The sequence below is a fragment of the Mobula birostris genome, chromosome 13 (assembly GCF_030028105.1).
Source record: "Mobula birostris isolate sMobBir1 chromosome 13, sMobBir1.hap1, whole genome shotgun sequence".
NCBI classification, from domain to species: Eukaryota; Metazoa; Chordata; class Chondrichthyes; order Myliobatiformes; family Myliobatidae; genus Mobula; species Mobula birostris.
The window spans coordinates 70,721,760-70,743,770 of NC_092382.1; the positions used below are offsets into that span (position 1 = coordinate 70,721,760).

At 44.7% G+C, this 22,011-nt stretch overlaps 1 protein-coding gene across 1 annotated transcript in view; it reads right to left on the reverse strand.

Moving 5' to 3' along the window:
- LOC140206955 (uncharacterized) overlaps positions 1-22,011 on the reverse strand; it is a 136,565-nt gene that overhangs the window by 99,405 nt on the left and 15,149 nt on the right. The window contains exon 3 of the mRNA XM_072275251.1: positions 10,383-11,141. Within this exon, the coding sequence (XP_072131352.1) occupies positions 10,383-11,141 (759 nt within the window). The remainder of the gene's footprint in view (positions 1-10,382; positions 11,142-22,011) is intronic.

The following is a 22,011-nucleotide window of genomic DNA, read 5'->3' on the forward strand; positions in this document are numbered from 1 at the left end:
TCAGTTCAGTGTCTTGTTTTAACATACCAACCTCCAGAACGTCTTTCAGCATTGTGTCCAACTTTGCCAACCCATTCCTCATTTCCACAAAGGATTCCCACATCACTCCCTGGGACTGGGAGCCTTTCCCCATCACCAGACAGAGGAAGAGCGGGGAACCCTCTGTCGGGGTTCCCTTCTCTGTGAGTTCTGTGATTTCCTGTGAACAGTGAACGTGTTGAATGACAGACTGAGTGAAAGAGAATGGAGATGACAATATCTGCTCAGTGATGGGATGTCCCAGTGACTTTGAGCACAGGAACAGTCACTGGGCAGCCTCTTCACCCACACTGTAAATTTCCAGGCTCAGTCATTAGCAGCAAAGCACTGACTGGAAATTGCAAATTACAATATTATTGAAGTCACAGAGCCCAGCAGCACTGAAACAGGCCCTTCGGCCCATTTAGTCAATGCTGACCTGTTTCTGTTTTCACTGCCCAGTTCCAACTACCTGCACCATAGCCTCCATACACCTCCCATCCATGTCGTCACCCTAATTTCTCTTTAGTGTCTAAATAGAACCCACATCCACAACTTCTGCTGGCATTCTCACCTAACTCTCATTCCACACTCTCACCAAACTCTGAGTGAAGAATTCCCCTTCAGATTCCCCTCAAATATTTCAGCTTTCACCCTGAACTTATGTCCAAAGTGGGGGTAAGAGGGAAGATGGGGTGGAGATGGAAGGCAGTAAGGAAGGGGAGAGGCTGATTGGGGTCAAGGAAAGGGAGGGCAGTGTTTATACGTGCTGTTTTTCGAAAACATAGTAGTTTGAACTTACTTGCTGCAAACTTACTATCCATTGTACATTCTCAATCAAATTACTGATTACAGATGACAAGTAACACGAAGAGCAGAGTGAGCTGCTTTAATGACTATCATCCAGTGGCTCTCACACCTCTGGTGATGAGATGTTGAAGGGTTGGTCATGGTGAGAATGAACTCCTCCCTCACCACGATAGGTCCATGGCAGATGTGATCACAATGGCTCTCCACACGGCCTTAGATCACCTGGACAATACAAACACCAAACGAGTTCTGCTAAACAACTGATAATTGTACCTTCACCAACTGCTCACATGAGACTTCTGTCTCTACCCGTGACACAGGAAATCACATTACTGTCACTCTCCTGATACCGTGTGTGACCAGCTCACCTCCGGGTCTCCTCCCTCACAGAAAAATACGATTACGATTCAGATCCTTCTTCAGGACTGAGAAGGAACGGGGGAAATATCTGAATAAAAACGGAGCGGTGAGGAAAAGGCTCGCTCGAAGGTGATAGTTGAAGCCAGGTCGGTGGGAAACCTCAAAAGCAGGAGGGGAAAAATATCTAATAGCAGAGGAGATTAGACAGGAGGAGAAAGGGATGGAGGGTGGTCCCAGGGAGAAGTGAAAAGCAGGTCAGAGGAATGAAAGGTCAGAGGAAGTAAATTGTGAATTGCTGCCTCAGCTGGAAAGACTGTTTGGACAAGGGAGAGAGTTCAGCCTTGCCGCCCTTTCACTGTGACACTCCCGAACTCCGCATCAAATTCATACACACGAATCTGGGTGAACTTTAATGACCAATAAATATAATTCCTCTCTTTGATCACTGTCTGAATGATTCCCTGACTCTGAGAGGAAGGGGTGTCTATGATCCACATTGTCAGGGTGTTGAGTTTACCAGGAGACAGAGACTGCAGGGACGGGAGGTTTTCTGGTCACTAATACACTGTGTGTGGACCCCGCTGGCAATTCTGGTGTTGTGACCCGAATCGAGACAAACACCACGCTGCCCACTCCACCAACAACACGGCACAGCCGGACACATAACAGGGACTTTACATCTCACAACACTGGATTCAGTGATGAAACCCGTGATTAATGTTGTTGTCCCACTGAAATCATAAGAAACGTCCATTAAGGTGCTTTTAAATACAAGCGCCCCCCACAGGTGACGTCACACCCCCCAAGTGACTGACGTCACACATGGGTCCCCCACACCGGGATCTGCGCCCACGTCTGTGGTGTCTTACGTCACCCACGCGCTGGAGAGCTCGAGCTTGGTTTAACGGCAGGGCTACTAATCACGTGACCAGCCTCTTCCCCCTCCCCCACCGCTGTCAACAGAGGATTCTGAAGCCGCGCTATTCCCATTGGTGCGAAGCGATGTCAATCACTGGTTACACCCAGTCGCGGAGGCGGACCGCCCAAGAGGGCGTTACCCCCGCTGACTCCGTCGCCCGCAGCTCCGAAATCCTTAAAGCAAATCCCAAAGTAAATGTCCGCTTTCTGATTTATTTCCATTTCCCTCCGAGGGAAGTTGGGGCGTTTGTGAAGCCTCTCCTGCGGCCGGAGTCTGATGTGTCGCTGAGAGGTAGGAGGAGACCGCTCGGCCCGTCGGTTTGATGCCGGTTCCCCGGGGAGGGAGAGGATGAAGACGGTGAGAGAGGGGGCGGACAGGATGTTTGTCCCGGTGGGGACAGGAGGGGCTCATCTGTGGAAATGTCTGAGCCCACGGTGGTGGCGATTCACCACATTGGGGGGCAAACACCGGCAGACTGTTGCCCTGCGAGCGGGACCAATGGTCCGGGCAAAGTGACAATTATTTGTGTTTTGTTGAGATTGTACCGGGAATATGGTGTAAAATCCCGCTCCCCACACTAACACGGGTTATACAGACCAAAGAACAAACTGCCGGAGGAACTCAGTGGGTCGGGCAGCATCTGTGGAGGGAAATGGACCGTCAACATTTCAGGCCGAGACCCTCCCTCTGGACTGAGAGTGGACGGGAAATAGTCCGAGAAAAGAGGTGAGGGGTGGGGATGGGGCAAGAGCTGGGGAGTGAGAGGTGGATCCAGGTGAGGGGGAGGTGGGAAGGTGGAAATAGTGACAGGGGTGGGAGGTGAGTGGTTGGGGCAACACGGGGCTGCAGAAGATGGAAATTAATTCCATAGAGGGTTAACAAAGAGGTTAGAGAGTATTTGTTATAGAGAGTGCAATGAAGATTCACCAGACTGATCCCTGGAGTGGTGGGTCATCATATGAAGAAAGATCAAATGTGATAACCCTTTCATTTGGAGAATCGAGGACCGAGGGGTGAACACATTGAAATGCACAACATCATTACCGGTTGAACCAGGGATCCCAGTCTCTGAAAAAGGGGGTGGACTGTCCGGGACTGAGATGAGGGGAAATGTCTCCACTCCGAAGGTGGTGAATGTCTGTAAATCCCCACCACAGAGGGCGGTGAGGACTCAGTGATCGTCCTCACATAAAACAGAGGCCGGCAGATGTGTGGAGACTGAAGGGATCGAGGAAATGAGGATCAGGCAGAAACATGTGGCTGAGATGGGAGAGCAGCCGCCATCTTGTTGATGGTTAGAGGGGCTGAATGGCCACCTCCTGCTGTTTCTCACTTGGTGTTTCCGTGTTCCTGTCCAGTGAGGCTGGAGGAATGTGAATAGAAATTAGTGTTTATAAACACAGACTGATTTAAATGAAACCTGCACATTTCCAGTTTGTGTCTGAAAAGTTTGTCAGATCGGGATGGGAATCGACCCCGTAACTCTGTGACCTGGAGGTGGAGGGAAAGGGACGGGAAAGGTATAGAGGGAAATGTAACTATGCAATAATATGGGAAATGCGGCGGATGGGCCGGACAGCGTGTGAGGAGTGAGGAGCAGAGTCACCTGTTCAGGTGGGAGACCCTCCACCCGTCACCTGATCCCGTTCCCTGTTCACGTTTTCCCGCAGATCTGCAGCATCTTCCGGTCACTGCTCTACGTGTCCGTGTAGCTTCATCTTTCACCCGTTCAGACAAGGCAGTGAGATCCGGATCTGTCACGTCCTCTCGTTGTGGGTGGACAACATGTTTCATTCCACTGTTTTTACCTGCTGAAGTGCAGCCAATGTTTCTGGATCTATGACCCATTTATGTGAGAATTTAGCCTTTTCTATTTATCTGAGCTTCTCATAAATGTGTAGTTTAGTTAAGCTTCACTCCAGAATTTGCAATACAACAACCCAGTCAGTCAAATAGTTCCACACAATTAAAATAGTTTATTTTTATGTTGTACTACTTACATCATTTAACTGTTTAATATGTATGTTCTTATTTTATATCACAATTGTTAAAATCTATTGTTATGAATTAGGTTCTATTACTGCCGCAGAGACAACCAATTTCATGACATTTGCCGGTGCTATTAAACCTGATTCTGATATTGATATGGGAGACTCACCACCGGTCACCTGATCCCAGTTACCGCAGATCATAATGCGAGATTGAAGCCTTTTCCATTTGTTTGCATTCTTCAGAAATGACAATTAAATTTCCTTCTGTGGTTCCAAAGTAACTCAGTCTGTCTAATATTTCCACACAATTAATATGGGGAATTTGTTTGTTATCATCACGTACTGAGCTACAGTGAAATTCTTGCCTGACGTACCATCCACACAGATCGATACATTACGACAGTACATTGATCTGATATACGACAAAACAGTAACTGTAACAAAGCATTATGGCTTCAGAGAAAGTGCAGTGCAGATAGACATATGGTGCAGGGTCACGGTGAGTTACATTGTGAGGTCGAGTCCATTTTATCGGACTGGAGACCATTCATTTGGCTTATAACCGCAGACAGGAAGCCGTCCTTGAGCCTGGTGGTACGCGCTTTAAGGCTTTTGTATCTCTTCCCCGATGGGGGAGCGGGTTTGCGGCAAGAATGTCCGGGTTGTGAGGATCTTTGAGTACATGGCCAGCTTTTCCGAGGCAGGGGAAGTGTAGGAAGAGTCCATGGAGGGGAGGCTTGTTTCTCTGATGTTCTCTGCTCTCCAAAGTTCTCTGAAGTTCCTTGCAGTCATGGGCAGAGCGGTAGCCATACGAAAGCGTGAAGTATCGACAAGAAACTCAGAGACCTCGGCCTTCACCCGACCTTGTGTAGCTGGATCCTGGACTTCCTGTCAGATCGCCGGCAGGTGGTAAGAGTGGGCTCCCTCACCTCTGTCTCTCTGACCCTCAGCACACATACCCCGCAGGGTTGTCTCCTTGGCCCCCTCCTTTTCTCTCTTTATACCCATGACTTGTGTCGCCACCCACAGCTCCAATCTGCTAATTAAATTTGCTGATGACACTACATTGATTGGCCTAATGTCAAATAATAACTTTCAATCGATCAAATGCCTCCTGACACGGCTCGGTCCAGACAAACTTTTCACCCTTCTTCAGGAGATTAGTCAGAGGAAGAGCGATATCTGCAAAGTTCTTACAGAACTTATGATAATATCCAACCATTCCCAGGAACCTTCTAAGAGGCTTCTTACCAGTTGGAATAGGAACTTCAGAAATTGCCTGAACAGGTGACAACTTGCCTCGACCTACTACATAGCCAAGATAGGTCACAGTGGCATGGCCAAATTCACTCTCAGCTAAGTTAACTGTAAGGTTGGCCTGGGAAAGCCTGTCAAACAGCTTTTCTACTGCAGAGATATGCTCTTCCCAAGTGTCACTCCCTGTGACTAAGTCATCAATATAGGCAACTGCGTGTTCTAACCCTCGAATTACAGAATCAATCATTCTCTGGAATGTTCCTGGAGCATTTTTCATTCCAAATGGCAAAACATTGTATTCATACCACCCAGAAGGTGTCACAAACGCAGAAATTTCTCTACCTCTGTCCATCAATGGAACACACCAATACCCTTTCAACAGATCAATCTTTGTAAGAAATTTACCTCTTCCAACCTTATCCATGCAATCATCCACCCTAGAGATAGAATAGGCATCTGTTTATGTTACTGCATTTACCTTCCTATAATCAGTGGAAAATGTAACACTACCATCAGGTTTGGGCACAATAACGCAGGGTGAGCTCCAATCTGATGTTGAAGACCTAATAATACCATTTTCAGCATATATTCAATTTCTTGCTCAGCCAATTTATGCTTTTCTACGTTCATGCAATACGGCTGTTGCTTAATTGGTTTGGCTTGACCAATATCTACGTCATGTACTGTGAACGTGGTTTGCTTGTCAAAATAAGGCTTTATCATATTTATGTGTACCACCTGTGTTAGTTTACATCGGTCAGGTGTTTTAATAACATAATTCACATCATTACTTGGAGAGACTATTTCATAGGGTCCATTGAATTTCGCCTGAAGTGGATTCGTCAACATTGGAAATAAGGCAAGCACCTTATCCCCCACCTGACATTTTCTTTTGCAAGCCCACTCATCAAATTAACACTTCATTTTATTTTGAGAAATCTTTAAGTTTTGTCTCGCTGGACTACAGGCTTGGTGTAGTTTATTTTTGAACTTCAAAACATAGTCTGACAGGTTAACATGTACATCCCCATCAGTCCATTGTTCCTTTAACAAGGTCAAAGTTCCCCTCACTCTATGACCAAATATAAGTTCAAATGGACTAAAGCCCAGTCTTTCCTGTACCGAGACACTTACTGCGAACAAAAGCAAAAAAGACAGTTTGCCTTCATCCAAGTCTTTTCCATTTTCTACACAGTATGTCTTAATCTTTGTTTTGAGGGTAGAATGAAATCTTTCTAAAGCCCTTTGTAATTCTGGATGGTATGCAGACGATGTAATTTTTTTAGTTCCCAGTTCATAAACTACCTGCTGGAACAATCCAGATGTAAAATTACTTCATTGATCAGACTGGATTTCTCTAGGCAAACCAAATAAAGTAAAAAAAACTGATAAGAGCCCTCCCCACAGTTTTAGCTTTAATATTTCTGAGAGGTATTGCTTCTGAGACTCTGGATGCAGTGCACATAATAGTTAGCAAATACTGATGGCCAGCTTTAGTCTTTGGCAATGGGCCAACACAATCTACTATAGCTTTGGAAAAGGGTTCACTGAAAGCAGGTATAGGCCGGAGTGGGGCCACTGGGGTGAACTGATTGGGTTTACCCACAGCTTGACAAGTGCGACAGGTTCTGCAATAGGTCACAACATCTTTCCTCAAATTAGGCCAGTAAAATTATTTCATAATCCTGCTTACAGTTTTATTCACTCCAAAATATACAAGATATTAAGAGGAGTAGATAGAGTGGATAGCCAGCGCCTCTTCCCCAGGGCACCACTGCTCAATACAAGAGGGCATGGCTTTAAGGTAAGGGGTGGGAAGTTCAAGGGGGATATTAGAGGAAGGTTTTTTACTCAGAGAGTGGTTGGTGTGTGGAATGCACTGCCTGAGTCAGTGGTGGAGGCAGATACACTAGTGATGTTTAAGAGACTGCTAGACAGGTACATGGAGGAATTTAAGGTGGGGGGTTATATGGGAGGCAGGGTTTAAGGGTCAGCACAACATTGTGTGCCATAGGGCCTGAACTGTTCTAGGTTCTCAATGGCCACCTAAGGGCATACTGTGGGGGAAAGTTAAAATTTCAGTCCTATAAACTTTAGGGACTACAACTTGGTGAACAATTGCCCATTCCTCACTCGCAGGTATAGCAGGTGGCCTCCACTTCCTCATTAACACTCCATCCTTGAGATAATACCCTACTGGCACTTTCTTATTCGCATCATCTGAGACAGCTGTTTTTTTTTAAAGGTTCAGTCTCAGGGTCTCAATTCTGTTCTGCTATAAACTCCTTCCTAGACACGGATAAATCTTTCTCATCAGACTTAGTACCTGAATCCTGTTGAAACAATGAAGGCAGAAAAGACCCTTACAAGTCATCATAACCTGATCCCGATTTTGGCTGTCATAGGTACCAGAATCATGCTGCACAGAACCGTCTCCATTGGCAGACTTTTTAGCCATACTTTGAGTTACTGCGCAGGAAGGATAAATATTAAAATCCATCTGTGGGTCGTCAGTGGTTGGCTTAGTTGTCAACTACACTGCAGGAACAACTTTACCATCTGCCAGGTCATTCCCTCACAGCAAAGTAACATCTTCCACCGGTAAACTGGAGCATAATCTGATTTTAACAGGTCCAAAAACCAACCCTGACTATAAAGTTACCCTGTGCAATGGCACAGAAACCATGCCACCCCCAATGCCTTTAATAAGATTTACCTCACCAATGTTAGTCTCATCACCAAACTTTAGAACACTGTCTAACGTAACTGACTGAGAAGCCCAGTATCTCGAAGAATTTTCATTGGTATCGGGGTTGACCCTTCCTTTACTAATACAAACCCATCTGACATAAAATGATCGAATCCCTTCTTAACTCAGTCAGACCTCTCAGTCCTTAACTAAGCCTCAACAGAATGTTCAGAACCCTGTGGGTTTATAGGTGCTTCAACATACAGATCACAGGCATTTCGGACGGCCTCCTTTTCCTTTTTCTTCTTCGGGATAGAATAATTAGCTATCATATGACCAGCTTTCTTACAATAGTAACAAGAAAGATCAGAATATTTCTCCTTCAACTGCTTCCCTTCATCCTTACTCTTGTTACTAATCCCAGCTTTAACTTCTGGTTTACCCTGGTTATTCCTGCTACTCTTTTGGAAGCTCTTATTCCGGGTAAACTGAACCTTATGAGTTAAAGCAAACTCATCTGCTAATCTAGCAGACTATTGCAAAGTGGCAGCATCCTTTTCATCTAAGCATGTCTTTATGTCATCAGGGATGCACCTTTTGAATTCTTCAATTAAAACCAACTCTTTCAAGCTGTTAAAATCATCATTTACATTTTCATATGTGCGCCGGCATTCAAAACACACAAACTTCTCATAAGCAAATTTCATACAACAATTTTCTTAAATTTCTAAACCTTTGCCTGTATGCTTCTGGGACCAACTTGTAAGCTTTCAGCACAGCCTGTTTCACAATGTCATAATCAGCTGCTTCATCAACTGTCAAGGCAGAATAGGCTCGCTGAACCTTCCCCTTAATTACACTTTGTCAGAGAATTGGCCAACCCGCTTTTGGTCACTTTAAACTCTGAGCAAACTTCTCAAAATGCTGGAAGTATTTATCAACCTCTGCCTCATCAAATGGAGGTACTAATTTAACTTCCTGACTGGACTCAAACTTATCACCAGAGTGTAACATTAGACCCCTTTGCAGCAATCTATCTTTTCCAGCTCATACAGCCTCTGTCGTTTTGCTTCCTCCCTCTGTTTTTCTGCCTCTCTAGCCTCAAGCTGCCTCTGCCATTCTGCAGCCTCCATCTTTAATTTTTCTAACTTGTACAGGAGCGCAAACTCAGTGGGTTTACTTTCAGGAAACACCTCCAACTCCTCCACTTTAAACACACCCTTGGATAAACAATGCTCAGTTATTATCCTCTGCATCTGTGACCTCCTCATTGTCAATTTCACCTTTCCAAGTTTTAACTTTTTAGCAAGACTCAACAACTCAATCCTTCTGGCATCCTCTAATGCTTCAGAGGTTGGCGCTTGCAGAAATCTATCAACATCCATTGCTGCTGATTTTTCACACACAAATAAATCAAAAGGGATTTCCCCAATGAAACTGATAATCAATATGCCCCCAAATTTGTTCATATCCCGGACGCAGGCCCCAATTTTGTTACGAACCGTAATGCTTTAGAAACGAACCAGTAGCAATAGACTACACCTGGAGTCTGGTTTTGATGTTAAAATCACTACCTTTATTAGTATCTACTTATAAGATAGTAACTAAAACAAGGTAAACAAAATTGAACAGTGTGACATGTGTGTGTGTGTGTATATATATATATATATATATATATATATGTATATATTTAAATATAACTCCCAAACTATTGAGCTTAGAGTCTTGAGATGGTAAAGTATGAAAGTTCAGTTCATCCATGGAATCGTTGATGAGAGAGAGATATTTGTAATCCAGGGTAAATGTCGAGACAAGGCAATTATGTCAAATTCCACAGGTTCCACGGTGGTAAAACAAGAGAACAGTCACTGTAGATTTTATCCGTTGTCGTTCTAAATCCACGTACGAATTATCACCGAAAGGGACTTGTCACAAGGGGTATCATCTTCAAGTGAATTACCAGACCATACCCAGGCACATAAGACATAAGTGGTCTTCACAAATCCGATCCACTCCAATGGATCAAATGAGGTGATAACCACACATTCGATGTTCACTGAATCAATAATTAACCCACCCTTGTGGGCATAGGAAAGTTCTAAACAGTGACCCTTGGCCACTAGTTCCCTTCTTTTGATCCTTCCATTTTACCTCCTTTGTCTCTGTCTGACTCTGAGTGTCTGTCGGTTAAAACTAAACAAGCTGCGAGTGATGTAAACAAGCTACAAGTCAGACTGATTCACCTTCTCAATCTCTCTCTCTCTCTCTCCCCTAAAATGACAGTCCACAGGAAATGAAACCTCGAGATTCATATCAATGCCCGCTCCCCAATGTGAACTGACTGGTGTGCCAGTAGTTGGGATGACTGAGTGAATCCTTTCCCACAGTCTGAGCAGGTGAACGGCCCCTCCCCAGTGTGAACTCGCTGATGACTCTGTAGGGTGGATGATCGAGTGAATCTCTTCCCACAGACTGAGCAGATGAACGGCTTCTCCCCAGTGTGAACTCGCAGGTGACGCTGTAGGGTGGATGATCGAGTGAATCTCTTCCCACATTCTGAGCAGGTAAACGGCTTCTCTCCAGTGTGAACTCGCTGATGACTCTGTAAGTCAGATGATCGACTGAATCTCTTTGCACATTCTGAACAGGTGAAAGGCTTCTCTCCAGTGTGAACTCGTTGGTGACTCAGTAGGTCGGATGATCGAGTGAATCTCTTCCCACATTCTGAGCAGGTGAACGGCCTCTCCCCAGTGTGAAGTCGCTGGTGACTCAGTAGGGTGGATGACTGATTGAATCCCTTCCCACATTCTGAGCAGGTGAACGGCTTCTCCCCAGTGTGAACTCGCTGGTGGGTCAGTACGTGAAATGAATGAGAGAATCTCTTCCCACAGTCTGAGCAGGTAAAGGGCTTCTCCCCAGTGTGAACTCGCTTATGACTCTGTAGGTTGGATGACTGAGTGAATCCCTTTCCACATTCTGAGCAGGTGAACGGCTTCTCCCCAGTGTGAACTCGCTGATGACTCTGTAGGTCGGATGACCGAGTGAATCTCTTCCCACAGACTGAACAGGTAAACGGCCTCTCTCCGGTGTGAACTCGCTGGTGCACCAGTAGGTCGGGTGACCAAGTGAAACCCTTCCCACAGTCTGAACAGTTGAATGGCCACTCCCCGGTGTGAACTGACTGGTGGCTCAGTAGCTGAGATGACAAAGTGAATCCCTTCCCACAGTCTGAGCAGGTGAATGGCCTGTCCCCTGTGTGAACTCGCTGGTGACTCTGTAGGGTGGATGAACGAGTGAATCTCTTCCCACATTCTGAGCAGGTGAATGGCTTCTCCCCAGTGTGGACTCGCTGGTGAGCCATGAGGTCAGATGACCGAGAGAATCCTTCCCACAAATTCAGCAGATGACTAGCCTCTGCCCAGTGTGAACTGTCTGGTGTGTCCACAGGTGGGAAGACTGACTGAATCCCTTCTCACCCACAGAACAGGTGAATGGTCTTGACCAGTGTGAACTTACTGATGTACCTTCAGCTGAGATGACTGAGGGAATCCATTCCAACAGTCTGAGCAAGTGAATGGCCTCTCCCCATGTGTAAAATGATGGGCGTGCCAGTCAGTCAGATGATCGAGTAAATCCCTCCCCACAGTCTGAGGAGGAAGGATGATCGAGTGGTTCCCTTGCTCCACTTCTTAAATATCTGGACAGAGACAGCAAAACTGGTGTGTTGTGTTCAAGATTCCCATAGACAAATTCCTTGTAGTTTTTAACCTGTAAAAAGATTTACAAAATCCATCAATGGGTGAAGGACAACATTTCAGATGAGATCACTTTAGTCACTAAGGCGCGATCTGACATCACACTGTTACAGTGACAGTCAACCCAAGTTGGAAGGAGAAATCATCTTCTAACTGTGCAGAGTGCTGGTATATGGAATTAAATGGTATCTGGTACCTGGAATTAAACTGTCTGATGCTCTTCCTGTCTATATACGAATGGTGCATTTCTGCCGTCTCAAATCTGTGACTTGGATCAGTTTGACTCTCTCCACTGGTATTATTCCCTGTTCCCACTGAGCTACATAGGTCTCTGGCTCCACAGTAACTGAAACACTCTCACACAAATAGCCTTTGTTGACCTGCAGCTGGGATTTTCTTTTATGCACTGTTAATTTAAAGTGCCACAGTTTAAACACCGTATAAAAATTTGCTGCTGAGATGAATGGTTGGTCTGTTAAAAGGAATTAAAGTGAATATTAGTATTATTTAAGGTTCTTGTCACAGTCATAGAAAAGTACAACACAGAAACAGACCCTTCGGCCTATCTAGTTTGTGCTGAACTAAACTTTCTACTCCCATATCTCTACCATCCAGGTACCTACTCATACCTCTTAAGTGTCGAGATTGAGCTCACATTCACCATTTGCGCTAACTGCTCATTTCACACCCGAATGACCATCTGTGTGAAGAAGTTTCCCCTCATTTTCCCCTTAACGTTTCACCTTTCACTCTTAACCCATGGCCTCTGGTTGTATTCCCACCCAATCTCAGTGGTAAAAGCCAGCTTGCATTTACCCTATCTATACCCCTCATAATTTTGGTACTCCTCCATCAAATCTCCCCTCAATCTTCTACGTTCCAACAAATAAAGGCCTGATCTGTTCAATCTTTCCTTATAATCAAATTCTCCAGACGTGGCAACATCCTTGCAAATTTTCTCTGAACTCTTTCAACCTCTTTAACATCTTTCCTGTAGGTAGGTGACCAAAACTGCACACAACAGTGCAAATTAGGTTTCACCAATTTCTTATACAATGTCAACATAACATCTATCTCCTGTACTCAGTACTTTGGTTTATGAAGGCCAATGTGCCACAATCTTTCTTTCCGTCCCTACCTAACTGGGGCACCACTTTTAGTGAACTATGGACCTGCGTTCCCAGATCCCTTCCTTCTGCATCACTCCTCAGAGCCCTACCAGTCACTGTGTAAGACCTTGTTCCTACCAACGTGCAACACTTCACACCTGTCTGCATTAAATTCCATTTTCTGTTTCTCAACGCATTTTTTCCAGTGTGTCCAGATTGCTCTGCAAGCCATGATAGTCTTCCTCACTGTCCACTACACCCCCAGCCTTGGTGTCAGCCACAAATTTGCTGATACATCTAACCATGTTATCATCCAGATATCTGACATAGATGACAAACAGCAACAGATCCAGCACTGATCCCTGTGGCACACCACTAGTCTCAGGCCTCCAGTCAGAGAGGCAACCATCTGCTACCACAGTCTGGCTTCTCCCAAAGACAGTGTCTCATCCAATTTACTATCTCATCTTGAATGCTGAGTGACTGAACCTTCTTGACCAACCCCCCATATGAGACTCTGTCAAGTGCCTTGCTAAAGTCCATGTAGACAACATCCACTGCCTTGCCTTCATCCACTTTCCTGATAACTTCCTCGAGAGACTCTATAAGATTGGTTAGACATGACCTACCGTGCACAAAGCAATGCTGTCTATCCTTAATCAGTCCACATCTATCCAAATAATTATATATCCAGTTCCTGCACATACGTTCCAATAACTTTTCCACTACTGATGTCAAGCTCACCAACGTATAATTTCCTAGTTTATATTTGGAGCCTTTCTTGAACAGCGGAATAACATTGGCTCCAAACCTCCAGTACCTCACCTGTGATTTAAATACCTGTGCTTGGGCCCCACCAATTTCTGCACTTGTCTTCCACAGGGTCATAGGGAACAACTTGTCAGGCCCTGGTGATTTTTCCATGGTAATCTGCCTTAAGACAGCAAACACCTCCACCTCTGTAATCTGTACAGGGTCCATGAAGTTGATGCTGCTTTGCCTCACTTCTATAGACCCTGTGACCATCTCCTGAGTAAATACAGATGGCAAAAAAATCTCCCCCATCTATTTTGTCTCCTCATATGGATTACCATTCTGATCTTTCAGAGGATTAATTTTCTCCCTTGCAATCTTTTCACTCTGAACATATCTGCAGAGTCCCTGAACATTCTCCTTCACCTTGTCTGCTGGGCAACCTCATGCCTTCTTTTATTTCTTTCGTAAGTGTTCACTTGAATATCCTGTACTTCATAAGTACCCCATTTGTTCCTATTTACTTGTAACTGGTATGTACCTCCTTTTTATTGATCTGGGAGATGAAAGCCAAAGGGGTGATAGAGCTGCATGGTGGAAGGTGGGTTTGTGTGTGTGTGTGTGTGTGTGTGTGTGTGTGTGTGTGTGTGTGTGTGTGTGGGATTAAACTAAAGTTGCTGAAACTTTTCATTCCTGACTTTATCTGAAGTCTGAACAACATCTGTCTCCACAACTCTGCACTATATGTTCTGTTATTCAGGCTCCTCATGTTAGCCATTTCAGCCCTGGGAAAAGCCTCTGACTATCCACATGATCAATGCCCCTCATCATCTTAGACCCCTAAAAAAGGCTTTAAACATAAACAAGGAAATTATACATGATTTGAGGATTTGTTAGAAGTATACAAAATTATGAGGGTTAATGCAATCAGGCTTTTACCACTGAGTTTGGGTGGAACGACAACCAGAGGTCATGGGTAAGTGGGGAAGGTGAAAATTTAAGGGGAACATGTGGAAAACCTCTCAGTGAAATGGTTGAGAGTGTGGAATGAGATGCCAGCACAAGTGATGCATGTGAGCTCGATTCCACCATTTGATGAGAAGTTTGAATGGGTATCTGTCTCCTGAGTAAATACCGATGCAAGAATGCTATGTAAAATCTACCCTATCTATTTTGCCTCCTCGTATAGTCATAGTCATGCTTTATTGATCCTGGGGGAAATTGGTTTTTGTTACAGTTGCACCATAAATAATTACTAGTAATAGAACTATAAATAGTTAAATAGTAATATGTAAATTATGCCAGTAAATTATGAAATAAGTCCAGGACCAGCCTATTGGCTCAGAGTGTCTGACCCTCCAAGGGAGGAGTTGTAAAGTTTGATGGCCACAGGCAGGAATGAATGACTTCCTATGACGCTCAGTGCTGCATCTCGGTGGAATGAGTCTCTGGCTGAATGTACTCCTGTGCCCACCCAGTACATTATGTAGAGGATGGGAGACATTGACCAAGATGGCATGCAACTTAGGCAGCATCCTGTTTTCAGACACCACCGTGAGACAGTCCAGTTCCATCCCCACAACATCACTGGCCTTACGAATGAGTTGTTGATTCTGTTGGTGTCTGCTACCCTCAGCCTGCTGCCCCAGCACACAACAGCAAACATGATAGCACTGGCCACCACATGTCCACACTGACCCCCTGGATGGACACAGGGGTCACCAGTACCTTAGCTCTCCTCAGGTCTACCACCAGCTCCTTAGTCTTTTTCACATTATAGATACCATTCACAGTATAGATTACCATTCAGTGATCGTCCAGAGTGGGCACGTTTCTGCACTGACCTTCTCCATGTTTCTATGACAGAGAAGCTGGCCAAACTTGATTGGAAGGGGAAACTGGTAGAAACTGACAACAGAGCAGCAATGGCTGGAGTTTCTGGGAGCAATTCGGGAGGTGAGTGATAGATACATCCCAAAGAACTGGAAGCATCGTAAAGTCTGGAGGGCAGAACCATGGCTGAAATGAGAAGCCAAAGCCAATGTAAAAAACAAAGAGAGGGCAAACAAAAGAGCAAAAACTATTGGGAAGCTTTTAGAAACCAACAGAAGATGACTTCAAAAAAAGTCAGCTGAGCTCAGGGCGTGGAATTATAATATTGTAGTCACTAATGAGTCTTGGTAGCACCCAACAGCCTGAGGCATTTAGAGAAACAAAATATCTGGGGCCTCAATATCTCTGGAAGACCAAGGTTCCCTGCACCAGTTACCAAACTTTTATTTTGACAGGCACATACAACCCTCGAAACTTCACTTCTGAAGAACTCCCACTTACCAAGTGCTCCTTTGCCAGAAACATCCTGTCCCAATTTGCACTTGTCAGATCCTTTCTGATACCACCAAAATTGACCTTTCCCAAGTTAGAATCTCAACCTGTGGTCTAGACCTCTCTCTTTCCATATTTACTTGGAATCTCATGGTATTATGATCACTAGGTACAAAGTCTTCCCATACACTAATTTCTGTCACTAGCCCTGGATCATTTCCTAATAGCTTATTGCACACTTCTACTTTGAGAATTCTACTGGTTGAGAGCACATTTGACAAACTCTGCCCCATCTAGTCCTTTTACAGTATGGGACGCCCAGTCAATATATGGAAAGTTAAAATCACTTACTGTATCAGTCTTTGTTTCTGGCATAGTCTGTGATCTCTCTGTAAATTTGTTCCTCTCAATCCCTCAGACTTTTGGCTTCAACCAAGTCCCAGTAATGGTAACAATATCAGAATTCAATGCACTGAGCTCATCTGGCTTTTCCATGATGTTTCTTGCATTTGATTTACACAGCTCAGTACATTCGAAGCACCATGCTCAACTTTTTGATTGCTGACTTTGTCTGAAGTTTGAACAACATCTGACTGGTGTCAAGAAAACAAACACTTCCTCGATGTCACAGAAACAAAGGCGCTGGTTGTGGATTACAGAAGGAATGGAGACAGGCTAACCCCTATTGACATCAATGGATCTGGAGTTGAGAGGGTAAACAGATTTAAGTTCCTCGGCACAAACATCGTCGAGGATCTCATGTGGTCTGTACATCCCGGCTGTGTGGTGAAAAAGGCACAAGCATGCCAGTTTCACCTCAGAAGCTGAAGAAGTTTGGAATGTGCCCCCAAATGTAAAGAACTTTCTACAGGGGCAGAATAGAGAGCATCCTGGCTGGCTGCATTACTGCCTGGTATGGGATCTGTACCTCCCTCAATCGCTGGACTCTGCAGAGAGTGGTGCGGACAGCCCAGTGCATTTGTAGATGTGAACTTTCCACTATTCATGACACTTACACTGACAGATGTGTAAAAAAGGGCCTGATGGATCACTGGAGACCTGATTCACCCCCAACCACAAACTATTCCAGCTGCTACCATCCGGGAAATGGTACCACAGCATGAAAGCCAGAACCAACAGGCTCTGGGACAGCTCCTTCCACCAGGTCATCAGACTCATATATTTATGCTGATACAATTGTATTTCTATATTATATTGACCATTCTGATGTACATACTGTTTATTACAAATTACTACAAATTGCACATTTAGATGGAGACGGAACATAAAGATTTCTACTCCACATGTATATGAAGGATGTAAGTAATAAAGTCAATTCACTTCAATGACTCCACTATCTGTTCTGGTATTCAGGCTCCCATCCACCCTGCAACTTCAGTTTAACATCCACTAGCACTAGCAAGCATGACCACTAGGATATTAGTCCCCTTCTAGTTCTGTTCCCCTAACTAACAAATCCCCTTTGACTTTCCTGTGCTAGCTAATTCCCTGCCAACAGTTTCTAATGTGGTCTACCTGTTGTCCTGGGGGATGGCCACAAGAGTACTCTGTGATGGCTATTTAACCTCATTCTCCTTCCTGACTCTCATCCAGTTTCCTGTGTCCTGCACCTTGGGTGTAACTCACCTCTCTTCGTATCATATCTATCATCCCCTCTGATTTCTGAATGATCCGGAATTCATCCATTTCCAGCTCCAACTCCCTAACGTGCAGGGTTACAGGGAGTCAGGTATGTGAGGGTATCAGGGACACTGGAGGTCTCCCCACCTTCCCACTAATGTCCCCTCTAATTTGTAATGACCAGTGTCTGCAAAAATCTTGTGCTGTACAATTCTTGCCCAGTGACAACATGTGAAAACTGAACTTTATATACAGAGGTATTCATTTCAACAGCAACCAAATCACTGGCGATAAGAACTTTGATCTCATCTGGGTTTGATCGAGTTCATCTGCACTCTCACACAACCTATGTAGCAGGCCTGTAATGGGTAATGAAGGATTTTCTCACCAGAGGAGGTAGAACAAGGAGCACACAAAAAATGCTGGAGGAAATCAGCAGGCCAGGCAGCATCTATGGAAAAGAGTACTAATGTTGAATTCCTCCAGCGTTTTGTGTCTGTTGCATGGATTTCCAACATCTACAATTTTTCTCTGGTTTGTGATTGGAGGTAGAACAAAGGTGATTTTCTCAACCGGTGATGTAAAAGATTTTGTTCCGTTTCTCCGAGTTCCTAATCCTTGCATTTAGATAGCTGGAGCTCAGCTCTGTCTGAGAGATCCATCGGTTCCCATTCCCTCATCAGCCGGAAGCTCCCCGGGACCCGTGTACGGATCGTGGGGCAGAGAGAGAGGGACGAGAGAGCTGGACTGTCCCAGGATTGTGGGTCACAGCGACTGTCCCTCCCGCAAACCCGCTCTAACCTTCACCGAATAATCAGAGGCCTTTTGTATACTTTGCGCAAGCGTGATATTCGCTAACAACCCTGACGCCTGCGCATTTGATCGGTGCTTCGGCGACGGCGACATTTTTATCGCAAGGATTTATGCGTAATCACGATGCCATTAAAAGTTTCTGCAAGCACTAGTTCGATATCCACAGCTCAGTTTTTTTTTGTGTTGGCGGCTCCCACAAACAATATACATAGAAACATACATAGAAAATAGGTGCAGGAGTAGGCCGTTCGGCCCTTCGAGCCTGCACCACCATTTATTATGATCATGGCTGATCATCCAACTCAGAACCCCGCCCCAGCCTTCCCTCCATACCCCCTGACCCCCATAGCCACAAGGGCCATATCTAACTCCCTCTTAAATATAGTCAATGAACTGGCCTCAACTGTTTCCTGTGGCAGAGAATTCCACAGATTCACCACTCTCTGTGTAAAGAAGTTTTTCCTAATCTCTGTCCTAAAAGGCTTCCCCTCTATCCTCAAACTGTGGCCCCTTGTTCTGGACTCAATATCAACAGGTATTCCATGTATTTAATGCCAAGGTATAATCCTCTTACAAATGCAGATATGAAATACAAAAGTTGCTGGAAATACAGAGACGCCCACACACAAAATGCTGGCAGCAACTAAGCAGAGGAGTACACAGTCTAGGCATGCTGAAGGGACTCGGCCTAAACGTTCTCCATTTATTCCTCTCCACATTTGCTGCCTGATATGTTGATTTCCTCCAGTAATTTGCAGAAATTAACCACCTTTTTTTTCAATCAAACATTTTCAAAATGTTTCTGATCTTTCACTTGTAGCCACATCCTGCTGGTCTAATTTCTCTTTCTCCTCCTCCTTGTAATCTCTATGGGCCATCTCTTCTCGGAGCCCAAAAGCCCTGACTCAGGCTGGTAATTATTTGGTTTCTGACTCTGTTCCATCGAACATTCACTCGCTGGTCTGCTGTCAGACTTTAGAGGTGCATTGCAACAACCCAGCTGTCAGAGGCACAGTCCTTTGAAATGAGTGAGAGTGACACAAAACGTTGAAAAGATCAGGGAAGAAGGAGCTTAAACACCTTAGACCAGAGCCCTGAAGAACATTAAAACCACAGTGTGCTCATCGTCTTATTCAGCCTGGAGAGAAGCATGCAGGAAATTCATGCAGATGTGTAGGATGATGAGAGGCATTGGTCGTGTGGATCGCCAGAGGCTTTTTCCCAGGGCTGAAACGGTTAACACGAGGGGGCATAGGTTTAAGCTGCTTGGTAGTCGGTACAGAGGAGATGTCAGAGCTAAGTTTTTTGAACAAAGTGTGGTGTGTGTGTGGAATGCACTGCCAGCAACGGTGGTAGAAGCGGATACAATAGGGTCTTTTAAGAGACTCTTAGATAGGTACACGGAGATTAGGAAAATAGAGGCCTATGCGGTAGTGTAATTCTAGGCAGTTTCTAGAGTAAGTTACATGGTCGTCATAACATTGTGGGCCAAAGGGTCTGTAATGTGCTGTAGATTTCTATGATTCTCTGAAATTCAAGGGAAATCTCCTATCCCACGGAGTGGTGACTAGTTGCAACTTGTCATCACAGGGAGAGTGAGAGGGGAACGGCAGGGATAGATTTTCATATAATGATATGGAACAGAAACCTGGGCAGGGACCAGATGGGCCGAATGGCCTCTCTAGTGTACATTGTGAGTGTGGTAGAGACAGGAAGTACCTGAGACACGAGATTTGATACAGAACTGATTGATCTTTCACAGATCCACAATATTAAACACCAGTCCAGTTTAAGGCTAACATCAGCCGAACAGACTCCTCCAATGCTCAAGTGACCAGGGTTCAGTCCTGGGTGCGATGAGCAGCCACAAGAACTGCAGAATCTGACAGTAAAACAGTCCCTCATGAACCTGCAGCTGCCTTCAGTCACCGTGATGGTTAAACATTTAACACAGAGCATTCATGTGAGAATTTAGCCTTTCCTATTTTTCTGAGCTTCTCATAAACTTGTACAGTTTAGTTAAGCTTTGCTCCAGAATTTCCACACAATTAAAAGAGTTTATTACATTTTTTTTTATTTTTAGTTTTGGACCACTGAAGTAATTTAACTATTTAATAAATATTATTATAATTCATAGTTAAAATCTATTGTTATGAATTAAGTTCTACTGCTGCCGCAGAAACAACAAATTTCATGACATATGCTGGTGCTATTAAACCTGATTCTGATAAATGGTATGGGAGACCCACAACCGGTCACCTGATCCCAGATACCGCAGATCATAATGCGAGATTGAAGCCTTTTCTATTTATCTGCATTCCTCAGAAATGACAACAGTTCAGTTAAGTTTCCTTCTGAGGTCACACAGCAGAATCTCAGTCTGTCTAATATTTCCACACCATTAAAATGGGGAATTTGTTTATCTTTATCACGTACCGAGCTACAGTGAAAATCTTGCCTGACGTACCAGCCACACAGATCAATACATTACAACAGTACATTAAGCTGATATACGACAAAACAATAACTGTAACAAAGCATTATGGCTGCAGAGAAAGTGCAGTGCAGATAGACATATGGTGCATGGTCTTGTCGAGTTACATTGTGAGGTCGAGTCTATTTTATCATACTGGAGACCATTCATTTGGCTTATAGCCACAGACAGGAAACCATCCTTAAGCCTGGTGGTACATGCTTTAAGGCTTTTGTATCCCTTCCCCGATGGGGGAGAGGGTTTGCAGCAAGAATGTGTGTGTTGTGAGGATCTTTGAGAACACGGCCTGCTTTTCCGACACAGGGGAAGTGTAGGAAGAGTCCATGGAGGGGAGGCTTGTTTCTCTGATGTTCTCTACTCTCCAAAGTTCTCTGCAGTTCCTTGCAGTCATGGGCAGAGCGGTAGCCATATGAAGGCGTGAAGTATCGACAAGAAGCTCAGAGACCACGGCCTTCACCCTGCCTTGTGTAGCTGGATCCTGAACTTCCTGTCAGATCGCCGGCAGGTGGTAAGAGTGGGCTCCCTCACCTCTGTCTCTCTGACCCTCAGCACACATACCCCACAGGGTTGTCTCCTTGGCCCCCTCCTTTACTCTCTGTATTCCCATGACTTGTGTTGCCACCCACAGCTCCAATCTACTAATTAAATTTGCTGACGACACTACACTGATTGGCCTAATCTCAAATAATAACTTTCAATCGATCAAATGCCTCCAAACAAGGCTCGGTCCAAACAAACTTTTCACCCTTCTTCAGGAGATTAGTCAGAGGAAGAGCGATATCAGCATTCTTCCAAAACTTACGATAATATCCAACCATTTCTGGAAACCTTTCAAGAGCCTTCTTACCAGTTGGAATAGGAACTTCAGAAATTGCCTGAACAGGAGCCAACTTGTCTTGACCTACTACATAGCCAAGATAGGTCACAGTGGGACGGCCAAATTCACTCTTAACTGTAAGGCTGGACTGGGAAAGCCTGTCAAACAGCTTTTCTACTGCAGAGATATGCTCTTCCCAAGTGTCACTCCCTGTGACTAACTCATCAATATAGGCAACTGTGTGTTCTAACCCTCAAATT